The sequence below is a fragment of the Pimephales promelas genome, chromosome 12, assembly GCF_988280905.1.
Source record: "Pimephales promelas chromosome 12, fPimPro1.hap1.1, whole genome shotgun sequence".
Taxonomy (NCBI): domain Eukaryota; kingdom Metazoa; phylum Chordata; class Actinopteri; order Cypriniformes; family Leuciscidae; genus Pimephales; species Pimephales promelas.
In genome coordinates this window covers 18,046,758-18,066,712 of record NC_142780.1, presented here as the reverse complement: position 1 = coordinate 18,066,712, position 19,955 = coordinate 18,046,758, and the positions used below count along the sequence as shown (strand labels likewise).

The 19,955-nt window shown below is 37.3% G+C and overlaps 3 protein-coding genes across 5 annotated transcripts; 2 read left to right on the top strand and 1 right to left on the bottom strand.

Annotated features, from left to right (window-relative positions):
- The first annotated feature begins 135 nt into the window (after nucleotides 1-135).
- nat14 (N-acetyltransferase 14 (GCN5-related, putative)) lies at nucleotides 136-3,541 on the top strand. 2 transcript variants are annotated; one of them, XM_039679616.2, is made up of 3 exons: nucleotides 146-359; nucleotides 822-907; nucleotides 1,626-3,541. In XM_039679616.2, the coding sequence occupies exons 2-3, from the start codon at nucleotides 827-829 to the stop codon at nucleotides 2,385-2,387; spliced, it is 843 nt and encodes a 280-aa protein (XP_039535550.1). In that variant the 5' UTR covers nucleotides 146-359; nucleotides 822-826; the 3' UTR covers nucleotides 2,388-3,541. The 2 variants fall into 2 exon arrangements, with proteins under 2 accessions (XP_039535551.1, XP_039535550.1); XM_039679617.2 differs by lacking the exon at nucleotides 822-907 and having other exon boundaries at nucleotides 136-359.
- Nucleotides 3,542-6,163: 2,622 nt separating this feature from the next.
- aicda (activation induced cytidine deaminase) lies at nucleotides 6,164-11,056 on the top strand. 2 transcript variants are annotated; one of them, XM_089118178.1, is made up of 5 exons: nucleotides 6,164-6,522; nucleotides 9,711-9,876; nucleotides 10,002-10,281; nucleotides 10,386-10,501; nucleotides 10,656-11,056. In XM_089118178.1, the coding sequence occupies exons 2-5, from the start codon at nucleotides 9,718-9,720 to the stop codon at nucleotides 10,704-10,706; spliced, it is 606 nt and encodes a 201-aa protein (XP_088974304.1). In that variant the 5' UTR covers nucleotides 6,164-6,522; nucleotides 9,711-9,717; the 3' UTR covers nucleotides 10,707-11,056. The 2 variants fall into 2 exon arrangements, with proteins under 2 accessions (XP_088974304.1, XP_039535247.1); XM_039679313.2 differs by lacking the exon at nucleotides 6,164-6,522 and adding an exon at nucleotides 7,064-7,129.
- A 4,310-nt stretch (nucleotides 11,057-15,366) lies between these two features.
- Nucleotides 15,367-19,955, bottom strand: mfap5 (microfibril associated protein 5). The gene is made up of 7 exons (XM_039679933.2): nucleotides 19,882-19,955; nucleotides 18,369-18,453; nucleotides 18,219-18,248; nucleotides 17,318-17,356; nucleotides 17,155-17,242; nucleotides 16,970-17,043; nucleotides 15,367-15,903 (listed from the first exon to the last, which is right to left on the bottom strand). Exons 2-7 carry the CDS (start codon nucleotides 18,412-18,414, stop codon nucleotides 15,800-15,802), a joined length of 381 nt encoding a protein of 126 aa, XP_039535867.1. The 5' UTR covers nucleotides 18,415-18,453; nucleotides 19,882-19,955; the 3' UTR covers nucleotides 15,367-15,799.

Genomic DNA, 19,955 nt, shown 5'->3' with positions numbered 1-19,955 from the left:
AGGGGGATTCTGCACATTGGTGTTGGTTGAGGAGATACTTCCATGTAAAGCGCTTTGAGTGCTGAAAAAAAACTCAATATATGTGACGAATTACTGTTATAATCCATATTAATATAACGCCTCAAGTCAATCCAAACAGTGCGCATGCGCTTTTGCGTCGAAAGGTTAAACCGCTACGTGCGCATCCACACTAAGCAGTTTGCGCAGGCTCGTATTCCCGGATAGGGATAGGTTGAAGTAATATTCCATGCGGGAAGACAACACTGAATCCTCAAGTCCTGGCTCAAACACTACAAGAAACATCGACTGCAGATGAGGGTGTTGCTTTTCTAAGCAAACCCTGCGTCTCTGGATATTAGGTAAGTATGTCAGTCACGCATGCTCTATAAATGATCTAGCCATAGATAGAGCAATAAAGAAGGCGTCGTTTACCATATAAGGGTTTAAATTGTGTCACCAGGGTTGACGGAACAAGCTAACGGTACAGCATTCTTACGTTACTTTAAGCCTGTTAAATGCTTCATGAACAGTTGCAACAACCTGAAAGACAAACAAGCCATGAGTTTTTTTTTTTTTTTTTTTTTTTTTAATATTTTATTTAGTTTTGATACATGTGGGAGATTACCCACAAGGAAGTCACATAAACCACAAGTCTATCACTTTAAATGTGTCTTTATTTGCATATTCCTACGAGAGTTTACTGTTTCTTGGAGTTGAGTACTCTAAAATAAAATGAAAATTTAGAGTGAATTTAGATTTCCCAGTTTAATGTTTAACACAAGGCATGTCTGTTTTATTTATTTTTTTATAATGTCTCCTAGGCAAGATGGTTAGATTGGATCTTGGTGAGGTAGTCCTGAAGAGGATGCAGGAGAAGGACATTGAAACTGTTAAGGCTCTCATCAAGGTGCGATTCAACATTATGTCCCTCACGGGCTGTTATTTTTTTCCTCACCCATTCTCTTTTCATTATCTTCATTTGTCATTTCTCCCAGTTTATATTTAATCTTAGGCCACATGCAATTTTCAGTGATAAGAATCTCATAATTTTAGAAATATATAAGAACTACACAGATAGGAGATAGGCCTACACCATTGAGTGGTTATTTTTGTGTTATTTCTCTACACCAGTGAAAAGTAGCCTATATAATACAAGCCAACATTGAGTATGTTTGTTGGATATTGGATTGAGTGTTGGATTGCTCACTATAAAAGAATCCTTTAGTATTAGACTGTTGTGTTTTTGTTGTCATTAATTATAGAGCAATACATTTTCATTATTTTATATATTGTGAAAGATTAAAGCCTCTTTTTGAGATACTATACCTGCTTATTCAGCTTTAATGATATATTCACTGTCTGAACAAAACAATAATAGATTTTGGAAGTGACTAAAACAGTGATATGTTAACAGTCTTTGTTGTTCAAAAGACTTGTTAAAGCAAGAATACAACATGATTTATTATATATACAGTAATTTGAAAACATCTCTTAAATATGGTTAAAGATAATATTTTTGTGTTTTGTTGATGTTATACGATGAAATGGATAAGTGGAAAAATGACTGCAAAAAGTTAGAGATTCTCAAATCACTCTTTCTCCTCTCATTCTATCTCTGTTTGCAGGAAGGATGTGAGGGAATGGAGAACCGCCTGATTCTTCACCTTCTGACCCGTCCGCTTGCTCTCTTCATGCTGGCCACCCTGTCCTCCATCCTCCGTTGTGTGCTGCACTCTTTTATCTTGGCGTTGGTCATTCCCGTCTTCATCCTCATCATCTACCTCAAGCTCACCATCCCGCGATCGGTGGGCATCTTGGGCTCCAGCAGGCCATATTGGGACTATGTGGGCAGCAGTTACCACGCAGAGACCGAGCCAGATCTACCCAATCCTTACTTCAACCAAGCCAAACTGATCACCAACCAGGAGAAAAGCAGACGCCGTAAAAAAGCCAAAGAGAAGAAGACAAACGAGAGAGAGCAGGTGGATGAGGATGAGCTGAAGGAGAGGGCAAAGGTTGCTGGAGAGGTGTGGGTTGCGGACTCTGACGGGGAGATAATGGGATGCGTGGCTAGAGACGGTTGGAGTCGGGACGGTGTTTGTAGGATCTGCAGGCTGGTGGTCCAGTCTTGGTACCGCAGAGAGGGACTGGGCAGATTGCTGGTGCAGGGCCTGGAGTCCAAAACAAAGCAGAGTGGCATACGGCGGGTCTACGCCCATGTGCCATTTCCTTCCAGGGTGGGAGAAGCTTTCTTCAGGAGGCTGGGTTATCGTCTGCAGGGCGAGACTGCAGGGACTGAGGGAGAGGAGGAGGATGAGGATTATGAAGAGCCAGAGAAGGGTTGGCTGGGGTTCCCTTTAACTAAAGTGTTTGTTAAGGATTTATAAGTGTCATTGAAACTAAAGTCTTTACAGATAAATAAAGGAATACACTGGATTCAATACAAGTTAAGCTCAATCAACCTGTGGCGTAATGCTAAATGCGACCACAACAATAATTTTGACTTTGGAGGATTTAAAGGTAAAAATGTGAAGCTAATAATTTTATAAAAGCAGTTTAATTTCTCTGTTAAAATGTGTGTAATGTGAGCAGTTAAGTTGTTTAAATAATCCTTTTTACGGTCTTGTTATGTTATGTTGTCATGTTTATCAAGTTGATTAGTCATTGGACAATCGACCTGAAGTTGTATATAACTTTATACAGAAAAGGTTAGTAAGCAGTTTTTCCTACACTAAAATCTTGTGGATATACTATTGAAACAGTGAGTATTTTTCTATTAACCAAGTATTTTACAATTGCCTACTTCACTTTCATTGTAAGTGCCTCACTGTAACCCCGATTTTTGCCATCATGGACCAGAACTAGTGACATATTTTCTTCTGTATTGTGTCGTACATCCTACATCCTATTACAGATTTTCAAAAAAATACTTGTTAATGTTGGGGACTTGTTAGTTGTTACTGTTAGCGAATAGGATTTGTTGACTAGTCCACAATATGCATTTACAAAATAGATTTTCTTTAATGGCAACTTTAAGGATATTTTGACTTGTCCCTTGTTGTGTTTTGTTGTGGTAATCAACATTGTGTGCTGTCAGTTGTCACAATCACTTGTCTTGAACCTGGAATATTCCTTTGAAAATGCTTAGATTTCAAATTTATAACTGGATTTGTTCATCAGCGAATCACTGACACTAGTAACCCAGTGATGGCTGTGCTATTTTATATAAATGATGTATATTGTTGCTAAAGAGAACTGTAATGTTGAACATTACAGAATGATCACTGGGTTTCAAAGCCAGAGCCACGAAGGCGTCAATCTTGTTTATAGCATGGAATTGCTTTAAGAAATTTTTGCAGGGTTTTTTTTTTTAACTGGAACAAGTGATTTACATGTGTTTTCCTTATTTATTTACGTTATTTATTATATTGTATGTGAATTTGAGTTTTGTGAAAACATTTAGTTTGTTTCCCTTGACTGTTGATGAATGATCTCTATGAATAAAATTAAGCTCAAGGTGTAAAACCTTTTAATGTGTTTCTTCCAGGCATGGTTATCTATTTTTCTGCTTCACCGATCTTTCTACACCAAAATATCTGTGGTTTAGCTGCACTGAAAATGCTCTCATAAATGTCACCAGAAGCAAACCCTGACACATTGTACAAACTCATTGCAAATTGAGTTCAATCTCATATCCAGCCCGATTAGTTTAAATTTGCTGCAAAACACATTGCAAGTACAGTTAATTTCCGCATGCTACTCTAAATGTGTGTGGGTGGATACAGTTTAGTGATGCTGAGTGTATTTGAAACTAAGAGCTGCTCATGCTGTGTGGTTAGCTTAAAACACCAGCTCTACCTTAACCACTCACACTACTACCCAACAGCATGTAAGGCTGCCATTCACCACCGGATGTTCATACAGTTCACTGTGTGGTCGGCTTGATGCTCACCTGCAACAGAAAGCTGCACTGTCACATTTGCTGCTAATTTAAACCTGTTTGACTATTGTTTTAAAACCACATACCTGTGAAAAAGAAGTACACTTTAAAAACATCCACTCAAGTACTTATAGTTTCTGTTTGAAATATGTTTAAACTAAAATGTACAGTCGAATGTACTGATAAGCATTTGCTGTAAACTAAAATATGCTTTGATGTAATTTCTATTGAAACTTTTATCCCATGTATTTAAGTATATTTGGAATTATGTACTTGTAATGATGAAGTTGCAATTTAGTACATTTCAAATATATTCATTTGAAATAAAATATCGAATAACACTACAGTTCACGTGTTTATATGTTAGTCACATCAAACGTGCACTTATTTAAAATACAAAAAATTAAAGCACTTTAAAATTACAACTTTTAATTTTAAATGATTAAAAAAGCATTTTTGAAAAGTATACTTATGTGTGTTAAGAGACGCTGCATCCAAAATTGAATACTTTCCTACTATAGGCTATAATATGAGAAAAACAGTATGCCAAGAGAGTATAGTATGTTGTCTCCTAAATGATGCACTACATGCACTTGTAAACTATGTACTTATGCACTATGTACTCAATCGTCTAGTGTACTAATTTTATAAACTGAAGCTGGTAGGTCGTGTGACAGTAACAACATGGTGGATGTAGTGCGTCCAAATTTCATTCACACTACATATCCATACTATATAGAACATACTTAATATTTAGGGCTGTCAAGCGATTAATCGTGATTAATCGCATCCAAAAGAAAAGTTTGTGTTTACATAAAATATGTGGGTGCACTTTGTTAAATTATTTTGTATATATTTAAGAAATATTTTCATACTATATTTATATATAATTTACAGTATATTATATATAAATATTTTATATATAAATAATATTTTTTCTTAAATATACATGCATGTGTGTATTTATATATATACAAAATAATTATACAAAGTGCACCCACATATTTTATGTAAACACAAACTTTTCTTTTGGATGCGATTAATCGTTTGACAGCCCTAATTATATTAGAATGTTTAGGTTTTAATACAGTTCCAGGATGATTTGAATTTCAACCTGAAACCTTTTTCTTCTATTGAACTCTCTTCAGTAGACTCACATTGAGATATCTAAATGAATCTACTAGAAGTAGATCCATAACGCATTTTTTTTCTTCAGACAGTGCCGTGTCTGTCATGCACATGTACAAATCTACATGTCCAGCCACTAAGCTTTTATGGGCTTCAATTGTGTTAGTCAACTAATGAGCACAATTACTTCATCTTTCCTTTTGGTAGCTTTTGCAAGTCACAGTGGCTGTTTTGTTGTGGAGGAGCTTTTGTTATAATGCACAGAGCAGCTCAGGCAATTGAACACCTGCTACTATGTCCCCCTAACTGATGTGTAACTATTATTGTCACCAGGAAACAGATGTGAGTTCATGACTCTGGAAAGTAAGTGTGTTTGGAGTTGTGGTTGAGTTTGTCTGCACGATGGGTGGGTTTCGGAAAATATGACTTGGCATTTCCGGCCAAGATTCAATTAATGTGTTGTGCCCCTTTACACAATGTGGTGGTCTTCATTACCCACCATCAGCAAGAGACAGAGGAAAGTGGGCTTGGGGTCACCCGTGAGAACCAAACGTTAAAAATTCTGTCATCATTTAATTCATGAAGTTCTTGAAGATGTTTTGAAAAACGTTTCAGCTGTTTTTGTCCTTACAATGAAAGTCTAATGGGGTTCAAAACAACATCAGATCCATCTGACTTTCAAAGTATTGACTAACAAACTAAGACTAAGAGTTGTGTTTAAATGAGATCTTATTTTGTGCTCCTTAGAAGAAAGACATGCGGATGAGTTAATGATGACAGAACTTTCATTCTTGGCCAAACTGGCTTTTTATAATAATAATAATTGTCAGTGGATCTTAAAAGATTTATTTTTTTCTTTTCTTGATAATGCACATTAAAGCTAATTTTTTTCAGATAAAACTTTAACATGAGCAGGACCTATACAGTATATTCTTTTCTCTGTTTTCCCAAGTTCTACACACATTGTGGTAAGACCTCAGAAAGACTTGTGGTCGGAAGGTAAATCATGGGAGCAGACAGATCTCTTCCAGATGTTCGAATTCAGACATACACTTACACACACTTGAGAGGGAGCTCATTGGGGAGCGGTGATTTCCCTGGCCGCAGAGTGCATGAGAGGGTGAAGTAGAGTGACTGGAGACAGACAAACACACGGGATGCCAACTTTAAAGTCACCAGGAAAGAGCCAAAGACAGTTGCAGACGGAAACAAATGAATAAACACCCAGTAGATGTGTTACTCTCCTTCCTTATCCAGGCAGATTCACCTGGCCCTCTCACTCAATACCTCTACGCTGTGTGCTTGAAGGTTAAGTGGCTTTTTGGAAAAGAAAACAAAACACTGGGGTTGTGGTGACCTCCTGTAGTAAAACAACCAATTCTTTTATTCCCTGTGGGAAAAACTAAACAAGTGGAAAGGGTGCGCATGGAGAAAATCTGAGCAAGAGAGAGAAGGTATATGGGAGTGTTTGGGTTGTCCTTTGAAATTGTGTGGGAAAAATGAAGCGGAGGGTTCCCTGACTGGGTGCAAGAGATCTGGAATTTTCCAACTGGCTTTGGTTATGCTGTTGGCAGCAATTTCTGACGCACATTCTGGAGCAAAAAGGTTAGAAAACACGTCAAACGTTCAAGAGACTAATATGCGGTTAAGACAAGGTCAAGAGCTATTGTAGAAACTTGGGGGAGTAATGAGGAGTTTAAAAAATAGATAATAATTGCATGCATCTTTCCATCATGCCAATTCACAATTTAACAGATTGCAACGCCTGTTTGCTTTTCTGATTGACACTGTCTGCAACTAAGACTGTAACTCTTTTACATATCTATTTAAATATCACATACACTGATTATTGAGCCGTGTCACTGTTTAAATTCACCTCAGCCACCCAAACAGGTTTGAAAACCATTTTCAACCAATCAGGGACCCTCTTTCTTACAGCTATATGAGTATGTCATGGGTTTTCTATACCTCCCACTTCCTTTACCGATTTTTAAACTCTCACTGATGTGCCTAAATGAGTTAGCAAGTTTCGACTTTCGAAATGATCAGCAAGCTGGACAGGTAAGTGAAAACAAAATAAGTGATAGTGAGAGACGTGGGGGGATTTTTATTTTTTTTTTGTCTATATGCTGTGTGCAGATAAAGTCAACTATCTACCCATCTTTTTAGGAACTTATTAATAAAGGAATAAATCAATGCATTGGTGCATTGAGTTCATACATTTTAATGGCATGCAAGGGCATTGACCTGTTTTCAGACTTTCTCCAGTTTCAGAAGGTGTAAATTGAAACTGATAGTTATTTGTGTGATTGTGGGAATGATTAAATGCGTGTCTATTTTTGCATGCACATGGTTAAGAACCTAGTCTTAACTCAAACGACTAATGACTGCAAGTGTCCCAGTCATGCTGAACAGTGCGATCTTAACAAGATGCTGTATGGGAGTTTCTGAATTATTCAATTTCTATATGATTGAGGTGCAAAAGTTCCCTTTGATGTTATTACATTTTATGATTATATTTGATTACATTTTAGATTTGTTACGTTTGAAAGTAACTACTATTTTTAGCACAAGTTGTTAATAATGATTTAAAATGTATTTTTTATTTATTTGAAAAATTGAATTATGTATAAAGACATGTTTTCTGAGAATGTATAATGAATTATGTTTATTTTTTTTAAAGACGTAGATATTTATTTTTTAAATAGACTATTATTTTTTTAACTGAAAATTAACCCCCCGCTGCCGTTTTATAGGCTATTGCAAACATTTGGTACTGTGCACAAACAAATTCTTACTGAAAGCTATTTTTTGAGATATCAACCTCACATTTGGAACACATTGTTTAGATTTCCAGTTTTAGAGTAAAACATATAAAAAAGATTTTTTGTTGCATTTTTTCATTTCAAGCTTTTTTCAAACTTTTTTTCATCTGCCACGTGTCGTGTTCAAAAAGAGAGCAAATTTAAGTCTGTGCTCCAAAGCATTATTATGATGCTCAGGTCTATGCTCAGAAATTGAATAATTGGATTATAACTAGTTAACTACCATATAAATATAATTGACTACAATAAAATCTAAACTAAAATCTAGAACAATCATTTCACTGAAATTTCGACACACAAACAGTACCAGAGGGTTAAAAAATAGATTTTTTTGCAGTGTGTACTCCGTTATCCATTTTTAAAGAGTAGCCTAACTAAACCCTAAACCAACTTTTTTTAGTTAACGATCTGTAAGAATGGATCTTTATTAATACCAGTCATGGATTCGAGTAACTTTTTTTTTTTACATTTGTGTATAAAGTGTTTTATTTATACAATATATGGTGTAAAAACGTCCTAGTGCTGCCCTCTTCAGGTTGAATGTTGACTACTGCAGTTGAATTTTCCTATTGGATGTTCCGCACTTGACGTACGCAGGTTTCAGCTCACCACAATCTTGGTACAGCGGCAGTATAAAAACCATCTTGTTTCGTCAAAACCACTGTAGCGAGTCAGGTGTTGGAATTGCGAGTATTGAAAACGATCAGGAGGACAGAGTGTTTTAGCATCTATTTCGTCCCCTCTATCTCCGCTGGGGTCTGCCCACTTTTTCAGCATTTTTCAAATATTGCCAGTGGTTGGAGTCAGGGGTTTAGTTACCCTTTAAAGGGATAGTTCACTTTGAAATTAATTTTTGATATGTTTTAGCTTACCTCAAGGGCATCCAAGATGTAGGTGTCTTTGTTTCCACAGTATTTTCAATTTTGACATTTTCAGTCAAACCGTTGTTGTCTATCAGTCATACACTGGAGGCGAAGGGGGTCCATCAACAAACATGCACAGAGAAGTCAAAATTAAACATGATTTAATGACTCGTAAATGTAAGTACACATTGATGGCCTAAGACACGAAACGAGCGGTTTTTGTGAGAAAACAAACAGTATTTCTATCGTTTTTACCTCGTGTAATCCAAGTGATCTGAATCAGTTGTGCAATGTCCAACTGAACCGAACTGAATCAGTTCAATGTTACGCCGGAAGTGATCGCTTGCGTGTAACGTCACTCAATATTTACACGGAGATTTCGGAAGTTTTACCTTTTACTAAACATATTTAGATATACCGAAATCGTCTTCCATTGCGGTTTCCCGTATATCTATTATGTTTAGTGAAAGGTAAAACTTCCGAAATCTCTGTATAAAAAAAGAGTGACGTGAGCGCGCAAGCGATCACTTCTAGCGCATGCGCAGACCAAAGCGCTCATGCCGTCAGATCATTTTGTTATGGCTACGATTACAAGAGGTAAAACGATAGAAATACTGTTCGTTTTCTCACACAAACTGCTCGTTTCGTGTCTTAGGCCATCAATGTGTACTGACATGTATGAGTCATTAAATGATGTTTAATTTTGACTTCTCTGTGCATGCTCTTTGAGGTGAACCGAATGAGGACCCCCTTCACCTCCAGTGTATGACTGACAGACAACAAAAGTTTAACCAAAAAATGTCAAAATTGAAAATACTGTGGAAACAAAGACACCTACATCTTGGATCCCCTTGAGGTAAGCTAAAACATATCAAAAATTAATTTCAAAGTGAACTATCCCTTTAATGACAAATGTGATGGAAATAAATAACAGAGTGTCATGTTTTACCGTAGTGTTCTCATGACCCAGAAGAAATTCATCTTCCATTATAAGAATGTGCGCTGGGCCCGAGGGAGACACGAGACGTACCTTTGTTTTGTAGTAAAGAGACGCACCGGCCCAGACTCCCTCTCCTTTGACTTCGGACACCTTCGCAATCGCACCGGCTGCCACGTAGAAGTGAGGGGAACATGAACTGATAATGAGAAAAGATATGATCAAAAAGGCATTATTATATAGATAATAACTTTCCTCTTACTCATTCTTTCTCCATCTGTAATTTTGTTCTCCTGTTTCATCTCAAGCTGCTCTTTCTGCGTCACTTGGGCGCATTGTGTCCGGGCCTGTGTGGTTCCAGTGTGGACGGTGCGAGAATATGTTACTCAGTGACCTGGTTCTGCTCCTGGTCGCCCTGCTCTAAATGCGCTCAACAACTTGCCCACTTCCTGTCGCAGACGCCTAACCTGCGTCTGAGAATCTTTGTGTCACGCCTTTACTTCTGTGATGAAGAGGACAGCCTGGAGAGGGAAGGACTGCGACACTTGAAGAGGGCAGGAGTGCAGATCTCTGTGATGACGTATAAAGGTAAATGGGAGGGAACAAAGGGGGGCGTGTTTAATACTTGTGATGCAATGTGGCAAATTACATGCTACACTCTTGTCCTTAATTAGATCCTTTTTTGTTTTTAGACTATTTCTACTGCTGGCAAACATTTGTTGCTCGGAGGGAGAGGAGATTTAAAGCCTGGGATGGCCTTCAGCAAAACTCTGTCCGACTCGTTCGAAAACTCAATCGGATTCTGCAGGTTTATAGCAATATTTAGTCGTTAAGAAAGTGCCCCACTTTACTTGTATTCACTTTATTTAACGGTAGCATTTGTGGTTGTGATCCATAAGTAAACATTTGATGAGGTCATGGCATGTACTGAATTGAATCACTTGCTTTATTTTTCACTGTAGCCCTGCGAGACTGAGGATCTGAGGGATGTTTTTACTCTACTCGGGCTATGATCACGAATATGAGATTCACAAATCAATGAACACTGAGAAATGAACCGACTGGGATGAAGAGAAATGGTGCTGTATTACCTGAGACTTGAATCCTTTGACTTGAATTTGACCTGATCTTGTACTGTATGTATTGCATTAATGTGGTTATTTTGGATGTCAAAATGGGTGGTGATGGCGCAGTGGATGAGATGTGATGTGAGAGACCCGGGTTCGAATCCACTGTGAGACACCAATGTGTCCCTGAGCAAGACACTTAACCCCTAGTTGCTCCAGAGGCATGCAACCTCTGACATATCTAGCAATTGTAAGTCGCTTTGGATAAAAGCGTCAGCTAAATGAATAAATGTAAAATAACCGTTTTTGAATACCGTTTAAATTTTGTTCTTTTGACCTTTTTATTCAGTAAGAGACCTGAAAAAAACATATCATGATTTCCACAAAAATATTAAGAAGAAATATTAATAAGCATTGACAATTAGGCAAGAGTTTTGGCTATTCATTTACACAAAAAATGCATACTGGGGGCCTGAAAACGCAAGCTATAGGAAATGCGTTTCAAAGTGCAAAGTTTTGAAAATGATGTCTTTCCATGTAAACAACAAAAATGTAAATTTGTGAAAACGGTGACATCATGCTCCATGTGTATTACATGTTCGCGGATTGTTTCTTCACAAAGTATCACCAACTTGGCTGGGATAGATACAGCCTTTTAGTCATTTTCGCAGATCTGTGTGAACCAGGATTGTTTTGACGGCATTGTTGTCTCTTTTTAGTATATTGTTGTCATGTAAACATACCCTAAGACACAGGAAATCAGGATACAAGGCCTCAGAGTTGCAATTTGTTATGGCCCCGCTCAAAGGCCACAACAAAAAGAGGAAACCACACTTAAGGGATTACCAGAAAGGATGTTCATTAACAAAAGTAATTTAGTTTAACCAAAATAACAAATCATTTTTAAAACTTAACGAATGTGGCTGACAAAAAATAATGGCAGGTTAATTTAATATAATAATAATAATACATTATTTTAAAAAAAAAAAAAAAAAAAAAAAAAAAAAAAACACAGCAAAAGAACAAGCAGTCCAGCCCGCATCAATCAGGAAGGGGCGGGTTTTATGCAATCTAGAGACAGTGGCCAGCTGCCTTTGATCTGCCTGATGGCCTCAGCTCCACTCACCCATGAAGTTCACCCTGCAACAAAACACAGACAGAGACACAAACACCCTGGCAGAGGCCCCTGCATGGGCCGTCACAAATGTAACAAGTCTTTGCCATGAAAGAGTGAAAACTTATGCAGAGATTAACCAGATAATGAGAGACAGGTGGAAGTGATCAAACAGTCCAGGCAATGGGTTATGGGAATTGAAGTTCGTTGTGGGAAAGCAAGGGAGTCTGGAGGAGTGCCCTCTGGTGGAGATCATGGGTACTCCAGCTGGTAGACGTAACAAATAGAATGATTACTGAAGGATCATGTGACACTGAAGACTGGAGTAATGATGCTGAAAATGTAGCTTTGCCATCACAGCAATAAATTACATTTTCAAATATTTTAAAATAGATACATTTATATTTAGATATAATAATATATTTAATATCATTGTGTGATTTATGAAATGCAACCTTAGTGAGCATAAGAAACTTCTTTCAAAACATTTTTAAATCTTACGGTGGTGTATGTCACTGACAGAGGGTGATTTGGTGTTGCCTTACCTCGGTACAGCAGGCATTTTGCCAGATTATTGTTTAAATGACTGAACTTTTTTATGGATTGTATTTAGCTTAAGTTAACTGCATTCAAAGCTTAAGTTAGGAGGTTAAGGCCTGGGGCATAAACTGCTAGTTGCATAAACTGTTAGTCTTACATAATTGACCGAGTTGCATAAACTGCTAGTCTTACAAGTTAGTCATCAAATTTTTTTTTTCAAAACTGTTCATAACTTTTTAGAGTTAGTTAGGAATAAGTTAGTTTCACAGACTGGGTTTAGACTAAGCCATGATTAGGCCTTAGTTCAATTAGGAGATGTACAGCTTTTATACAAAACAATTGAACCAATGTATTTTAAGATATGGAAGTTACTTTCAGTTAATACAGGAGATGGTCCTCACTGCAGAACATGAAATCCAGGGGGAACTCCTCCCACCTTACATATCTTACCAATTTCCGCCCCCTGATCCCTAACCCCACCCCTAATCCTACCCATCTCCACCCCCTGATCCCTAACCCCACCCCTAATCCTACCCATCTCCACGCCCTGATCCCTAATCCCACCCCTAATCCTACCTAACCCCACCCCCTGATCCCTAATCCTACCCATCACTGATCCCTAACCCCACCCCTAACCCTACCCATCTCCACGCCCTGATCCCTAATCCCACCCCTAATCCTACCTATCTCCACCCCCTGATCCCTAACCCCACCCCTAATCCTACCCATCTCCACACCCTGACCCCCCCCCCCTGATCCCTAACCCCACCCCTAATCCTACCCATCTCCACGCCCTGATCCCTAATCCCACCCCTAATCCTACCTAACCCCACCCCCTGATCCCTAATCCTACCCATCACCACTCCCTGATCCCTAACCCCGCCCCTAACCCTACCCATCTCCATGCCCTGATCCCTAATCCCACCCCTAAGCCTACCTATCTCCACCCCCTGATTCCTAACCCCACCCCTAATTCCTACCCATCTCCACCCCTTAGATCTGGATCCAACTCCGCCCCCTGGATCTCGTGTACTGCAATGTGGTGCTACTGTAGAACAGCTGAAATATGCGTTTTAGTCTGGGACTATATACTGTAACATGAAATGTACAAGTATATAACTTTGAAAATGATCATTTGAATGGTAAGTATCATAACAATGTGGCCTATTGTAATATTTAAGCTCAGTTTTGGTTTCATTTCCACTGTGTTTGAGTCCTGTTTTGCCCGCCTGATTCCTCTAGTTAGTTTTCATTTGTTCTCATTTTCCCGCCACTAGTTCGTTTCCATGGTTATTTATTCACAAACATGTTTGCCTTCAGTCTCTATCTTGTGTATTTAAGATTTTCATTTTCTGGTGTTGTTGTTTTTATTGTTTTTAATTTTTTATTTGCATGCTACCTTCTTGTTTGTGGACCAAAACTGCCTGTCTAAATTCATGAATATGGTATTTATTTATAAACCATTTTCGTAACAGGGGGTCGCTGCTCCACCAATAGATATACATGCATAAATATGGCTCCACACACCAAGTGGTCCTTGGCCAGGAGGTTGAAGATTGAAGACCCATACTAACATCCTAATTTGACCAAATTGGGTGAACTCATGCTGCGTTCATGTGCTATGGTAATTATGGTAAATACCAAAAGCCGACGTGGAAAATACACATGAACACCCACTCATGTGGTATTTTCTACTGGGCAACTCGTAGAATATTTTGAGGGACGAGTTGCCGAGATGAGATAACCTTTGAACTTTTTTAAAAATGGCGGAGAGCACCGCAAGAGTCGTTAATGGTAAAAATATATACTATGTATTCATGATCTAGAAAATATAGCATAATATTTACCTTCTGAGTTTTGATAAATCATTTTCTTGCTGTTGCAGATGACTTAAGCAATCTAAAATAGTTTTAGCTAAATAACAGGTCTGGATCTCCATCTTTTTACCACATTACAACAACAACACTGGTAAATACCAATTCACAAGTGGAAAATATCCTACTTTCCATAGCACGTGAACGCAGCATCAGTCATAGTGAAATTCTTACAGCAGTTGTTTACACAGCGTTCATCATGTGTATTGTTGAGGCTGGTGTGTAGGCTACTGTGTGGGCGATTGTGCAGCATTTTTATGCAGTTCTGCCCACATTTTCTCAAGTTTATCAACATTTCTTGATTCTGGAAAGTGAATGGACAGTGACCATTGCTTTCTTGAAAGTTCCCTCTGTATCCCTGTTTCCCTTGTGTCCAGTAGAGGGATCTGTTTCCCATCTATGGTGTCGTGGAAACCATGAGTGACTCAATTGCATTGTGCTCTGTGTCTGGATCTAATGGCAAATAAAAGAGTTCTTCAACCAGAATGAAAGACAGTGGTTTGTCTCATGAAAATAATGTACAAAACTATAAACACTGCTGGTGTAGAAAGGCACAAATCACATTTCTAAAGCATTTTCAGTGATTATGATTTCAAAACCAGGAAGAACAGAAAAAAAACAAAGTAACAAAGATTTCTGTCTTCCACCTGTTTACAAATCAGTAAACATATTGTCTCAAAAAAATGTGTTATTCATGACCACAGTGAGATCAGTAAACCATTTTAGGCACCAGGCACAGGCCATAAATAAAACCATGACATCATTTATATTATTTATCTCAACTTATCAAAACAAAGAATTACTCAGAGAATAAACTTGTATCACAGATGTTTTGTTGCCTGGAGAGGTCTTGTGTTCATTCACAGCAAGTTGCTTTCAGCAGTCTTTTTATCATGTGTGTCGCCCCCTACTGTTTGATATATCTATAACATGCCATGATACCACATGCAAATTGGCCTCTCTGTTGTGTTTAAGTCCCCATGAAATCAAAATTGACTATTCATATTTTTTCAAGTCCCTGTGAAAAGTCCAAAAAGTCCAAAACCAATTAGTCTGATCTTTCAGAGTAAAACATTAATTCTGAAACATATAAATGAAACATATAAACATTTTTATTTGCCATTGTGGATGTTGTATTTTACTTACAGTGGTTGGTGTGGACATACACAGTATACTAAGAATATAAAGCACATATAGTGGTTATACAGTGTGCTTCTTAAACGTTCAGCACCAGAGCTGTGCATTGTCATGCTCTTTGTGATCCTATAATAAAAGTACAATCTTAAAACTAAAACTCTGAGACATTCAACCAAGCTTATTTCAGTTCCAAGCACAAACATTAAAATGAGAAAAGGGTGATGAAAAGTGATAATGAACAGTAATGATTGTGTCCGCATCCTCAGTTTTATTGACACAACATTAAAAAAATTCAGCATTCAGATTTATATAGCTGTATTTTTTGGAACCAGAACTCTCTTCTTTTTCTCTCTGACTTTGTCATCCATCTGACTTTAGGCCTTGTTTGCCCAGTTTTTTGGGTAGCCACGACGGCAGTGTCTCTTAGTTGTCCTCTTTTGGCGTTTTGGCCACCCAGATTTCTCTCTACAGAGTTCAGCTGAAAGAGAGAGAGAGAGAGAGAGAGAGAGAGAGAGAGAGAGAGAGAGAGAGAGAGAGAGAGAGAGAGAGAGAGAGAGAGAGAGAGAGAGACTGACTTACTGTAAGATTGTGTTTTTATTTAGGATCAAATAAATCAGCCTTGGTGAGCTTGGTGATGGAAGTCTTCTTTAAAAATCTTTTTTTTTTTTTTACTGCTTCTAAACTTTTGAATGGTAGTGTAAGATAATAAAGTCCCCCGTGTAGTCAATAATTTTATCCCTAAACTCACATTTGATCACCGAAATGACACATTTAAACATTTTTTTTCCTTGAAAATGTGTCATGCCTTAAAATAGCAATAGTAACTCCATACCCTTTCCTCATTTATTATGTGCAGTTCTATGAATATGAAAATTAGACCCACCTCAACTCACTCACACCAGCTCAGAGATCCACCCATGACGATCACATGTTAACGTGATTGGTTACAAGGTGTGATATAAACACCAGTGATTTCGTGTTTTTCAGACTGCCTTTGGTTCATTGTAGTTTTAAGGAGAAAATATTCAGGATAATGGTGTTGACTCATATGCATTTGCACATGGTTTGTCTCAAAGCATATTAAAAACACCGCATAGACATAAACAATATTAAAAGCTTGATTTTCACCACATGGCGACTTTGAGAATATACAGATCGAGTCTGAGTCAAGACCGAGTGTTTGAGGAAGCAAGACCGAGTCGAGATTTTGTCCAGACATATCAGTTTTGATATTCATGATTTAATATCACCCCAGTTAATAATCTACAGTTAGGCCTACAGACTAAGCTAGATTGGGAATTGTTTAGAGCAGTCGTGACTCGTTAGTGATGGGGACGAGACCGCATATGCCGAGTCCGAGTAAAGACCGAATCGTTGAAGGGTCGAGTCCGAGTCGAGACCGAGTCTTTGAAGGAACAAGTCCGAGACCAGACTCGAGTACTACATCACTACTATATCAAAACAATATAACAAGATGGTCCATTCAAACATCACAAGTTCCAATTTACATTAGTGGGACGTTCTGTAGTTTGCGAGTGTCTCACCCATCAGGATCTCGTCTTGCTGGCACACGGTCCTCACACAGATCTCTTTGTTGATCACATAGACTCTAGGAAGACTGGAGGAAACAGATGTCATTTATTTCATATGCACCATGTCAAACACAAATCTCGTTTTGTATGTTCAGCAGAGGAGAATGTCAGCAGGAAGAAAGTTCTGTGTTAGTCACCTGTAGAGACAGAGAGATTGAATACATCTCTTTATCGGCCGATGAACCGAGTACATCCTGGTGCAGGGGTATGTTTCCTCTCTGCAGTCTGTGGGACAGAAGCAAGACTGTTATTGTTTTGACACAAATGGCGCACTTGGATACACTGCATGTACAAACTCACCTGGTGGTGGCAAAAGAGAAACATCAATGTCCTGTGTTTCTGGCAAGAATAAGAAAAACACAGTAAACTAAAAGCGTGTACAGGAGACCAGGGCTAGTTTTCACACTTTTGACTCAGGGTAGGTTTATTTTTGAAAGTCAGTGTGTGTAAAGACACATTAATACTTAAAGTACTTTAGTGAAACACTGAAGAACATTTTTGCATTATGACCAAGAAAAAAGACAGTTCATTTAACAGGCAAATTGGTGAGTCGCCACAACAAGGACTTCTGAGGCTGTATGAGAAGCATGCCTTTTTTTGAAATATGATTTATAATAGAAATAATTAATAAAATACTTTATCTTTAGACAAGAGAGACATTTTCTACAAACAGCAGTTTTCATTCTTTTTTAAATTTACAAGAACTAAGAGTGGCATTACAAATTAATTTAATGAAATATTTATAAATATCATAAACAAGCTATATTTATGACTGAGATATTTAATAAAATATCTAAATAAGCTTCCTGAATGTTCTTTAGGGTTTACACTTTGTATTACCAATGAATTTTAGTTATTTGTGATTACAAAGTTTAAACTCTTTTTTTATACTTACAAATAGCAATTTCTATCAGATGATTTTTTTATTGATTGATTTTCTTGATTTTTTGTTATTACTTTTTAGACTATTTTTTTTAGACTTTTGGTAAAAAATAAAACACTAATTATTCATGAAACAGCAATATATATATATATATATATATATATTATTTAAATGACAACAGATAAAACATGACCTTGCCCCTAAAATAAATGTAATGAAAAGATGTTTGAAACCAATGTACCAAACTACTCCTGAAAAACCACACACACACACACACACACACAATCATTTTAACAAAACAGTGTCATAGTGAATTACCAGCTTGTTGTGCCCGGACAGTAACAAGTACTGTGAGAGAAGAAGAAAAAAAAAAGCAGAAAAGTTTTGTTGGCTGGGCATTCAAAAGGAATCATTCATTCATATTAATTAAATGAATTGGCTTCTGTTTGGTTGTTTTGATGAACTTACCAAAGAGACAACAGCATAGCAGCACAGAGACTGGATAGCTGCCCATCTTTCAGGGTCTTTACGGGGTACGATCAAAGGTCAGGGCCTGGAGAACGAGAGAGCATCAACGGTCATGAGCACGTTTATCATAACAACCTCGAAAGCTTTCAGAGTATTCAAAATGAAAGTGGATGTTATGAAAGACTGTTTCATCTTCAGAGTAAAAATTAAAATAAACAAAGATTATAAGGTTATTGTTAAGATAAAGTAAGAATTAATACATTATCGCCCAAAAGTTAAGGTCAGTAAGATTCTTTTTGAAAGAATTTTCTTATGCTTTCTTATGCTACAATAAAAACAATAATATTGTGAAATAGCATTACATTTTAAAATAAGTGTTTTCTATTTTAATATATTTTAAAATGTAATTCATTTCTGTGACGCAAAGCTGAATTTTCAGCATCATTACTCCAGTCTTCAGTGTCACATGATCCTTTAGAAATCATTCTAATGTGCTGATTTACTGCTCAAAAAACAAAAAAACAAAACATTTCTTTTTATTATCAGTGTTACTTGGACATTTGTGATAATTCTTTCCCCAAGATGTTTTGATGATTAGAAAGTCAAAAGAACAGCACTTATTATTTCTATACTATTTTTTTTTATTTTGTTTTGAGAAAGGTCAGAACAGATTTTCTCCAAAGTAGGCCCTGTTGTTAACACTTTAAGAGTCACCATGCACTTGCAAAATATAACCATTTATAGGCATCCTCGAAAGACTTGGACAAAATATATAAATTCTAAAAGAATTCTATATAAATTCTAAAAGAATTCTGTATGAGAAGAAGGCAGACCAACCTAGGTTTCCATTTGCCTCTGACTCATGCAGATTCTCATTTATTGATGTCACAGAACATAAGTTCTCTGTTCTCAATCGCTCATTAAAGATATCAGTTACAGCTGTTCCATCCGTCCAGCTTTGTCTGTTTCCTTGTCTCTCCCCAAGTCTTTTCTTAAGCCTGTATAAGCCTGTATTTCTTGGTGTCCAAGACATGAGCTCACACTAAAGAATGTGCATTCCCACCCCTCCCTGTGGACTCAACAAAATCACACACACACACACACACTCACATAGGCATGCTTACGCATACACACAGACGCATAAAATCATACAAACTCATACATAAACATATATGCACTCCTATGCATTCCCTCAGACCATGGTTTCGCCTGAAGGATCAATTCCATATTCATGAACTGACAACTCAAATGTAGAGTGCATGCATCAACACACAGTTTACACTTACATTCTGCATTATTTTTCATTTTAAGTGTGTATTTCTTATACCGCTGCATGTTTTTTCAAGAGTAACACAGATTTTTACATATTCATCTACTTAAGATTCTTTACCCATTCTGAATGCATATCTTCTGTTGAACTGTGTGCATGTTAAAAGCAAAGACTAGATGATGTGTCATATGATGGTGGTAATGATGTAATATTCTAAAAAGAATTTGTTTTTATAATACTTACAAATTTCCAATCCTCTGTTGCTCCTTGTGTTTTTCAGAATCCTTTGGCTTTTAGTTTCCCCTCCCTTTCTCTTC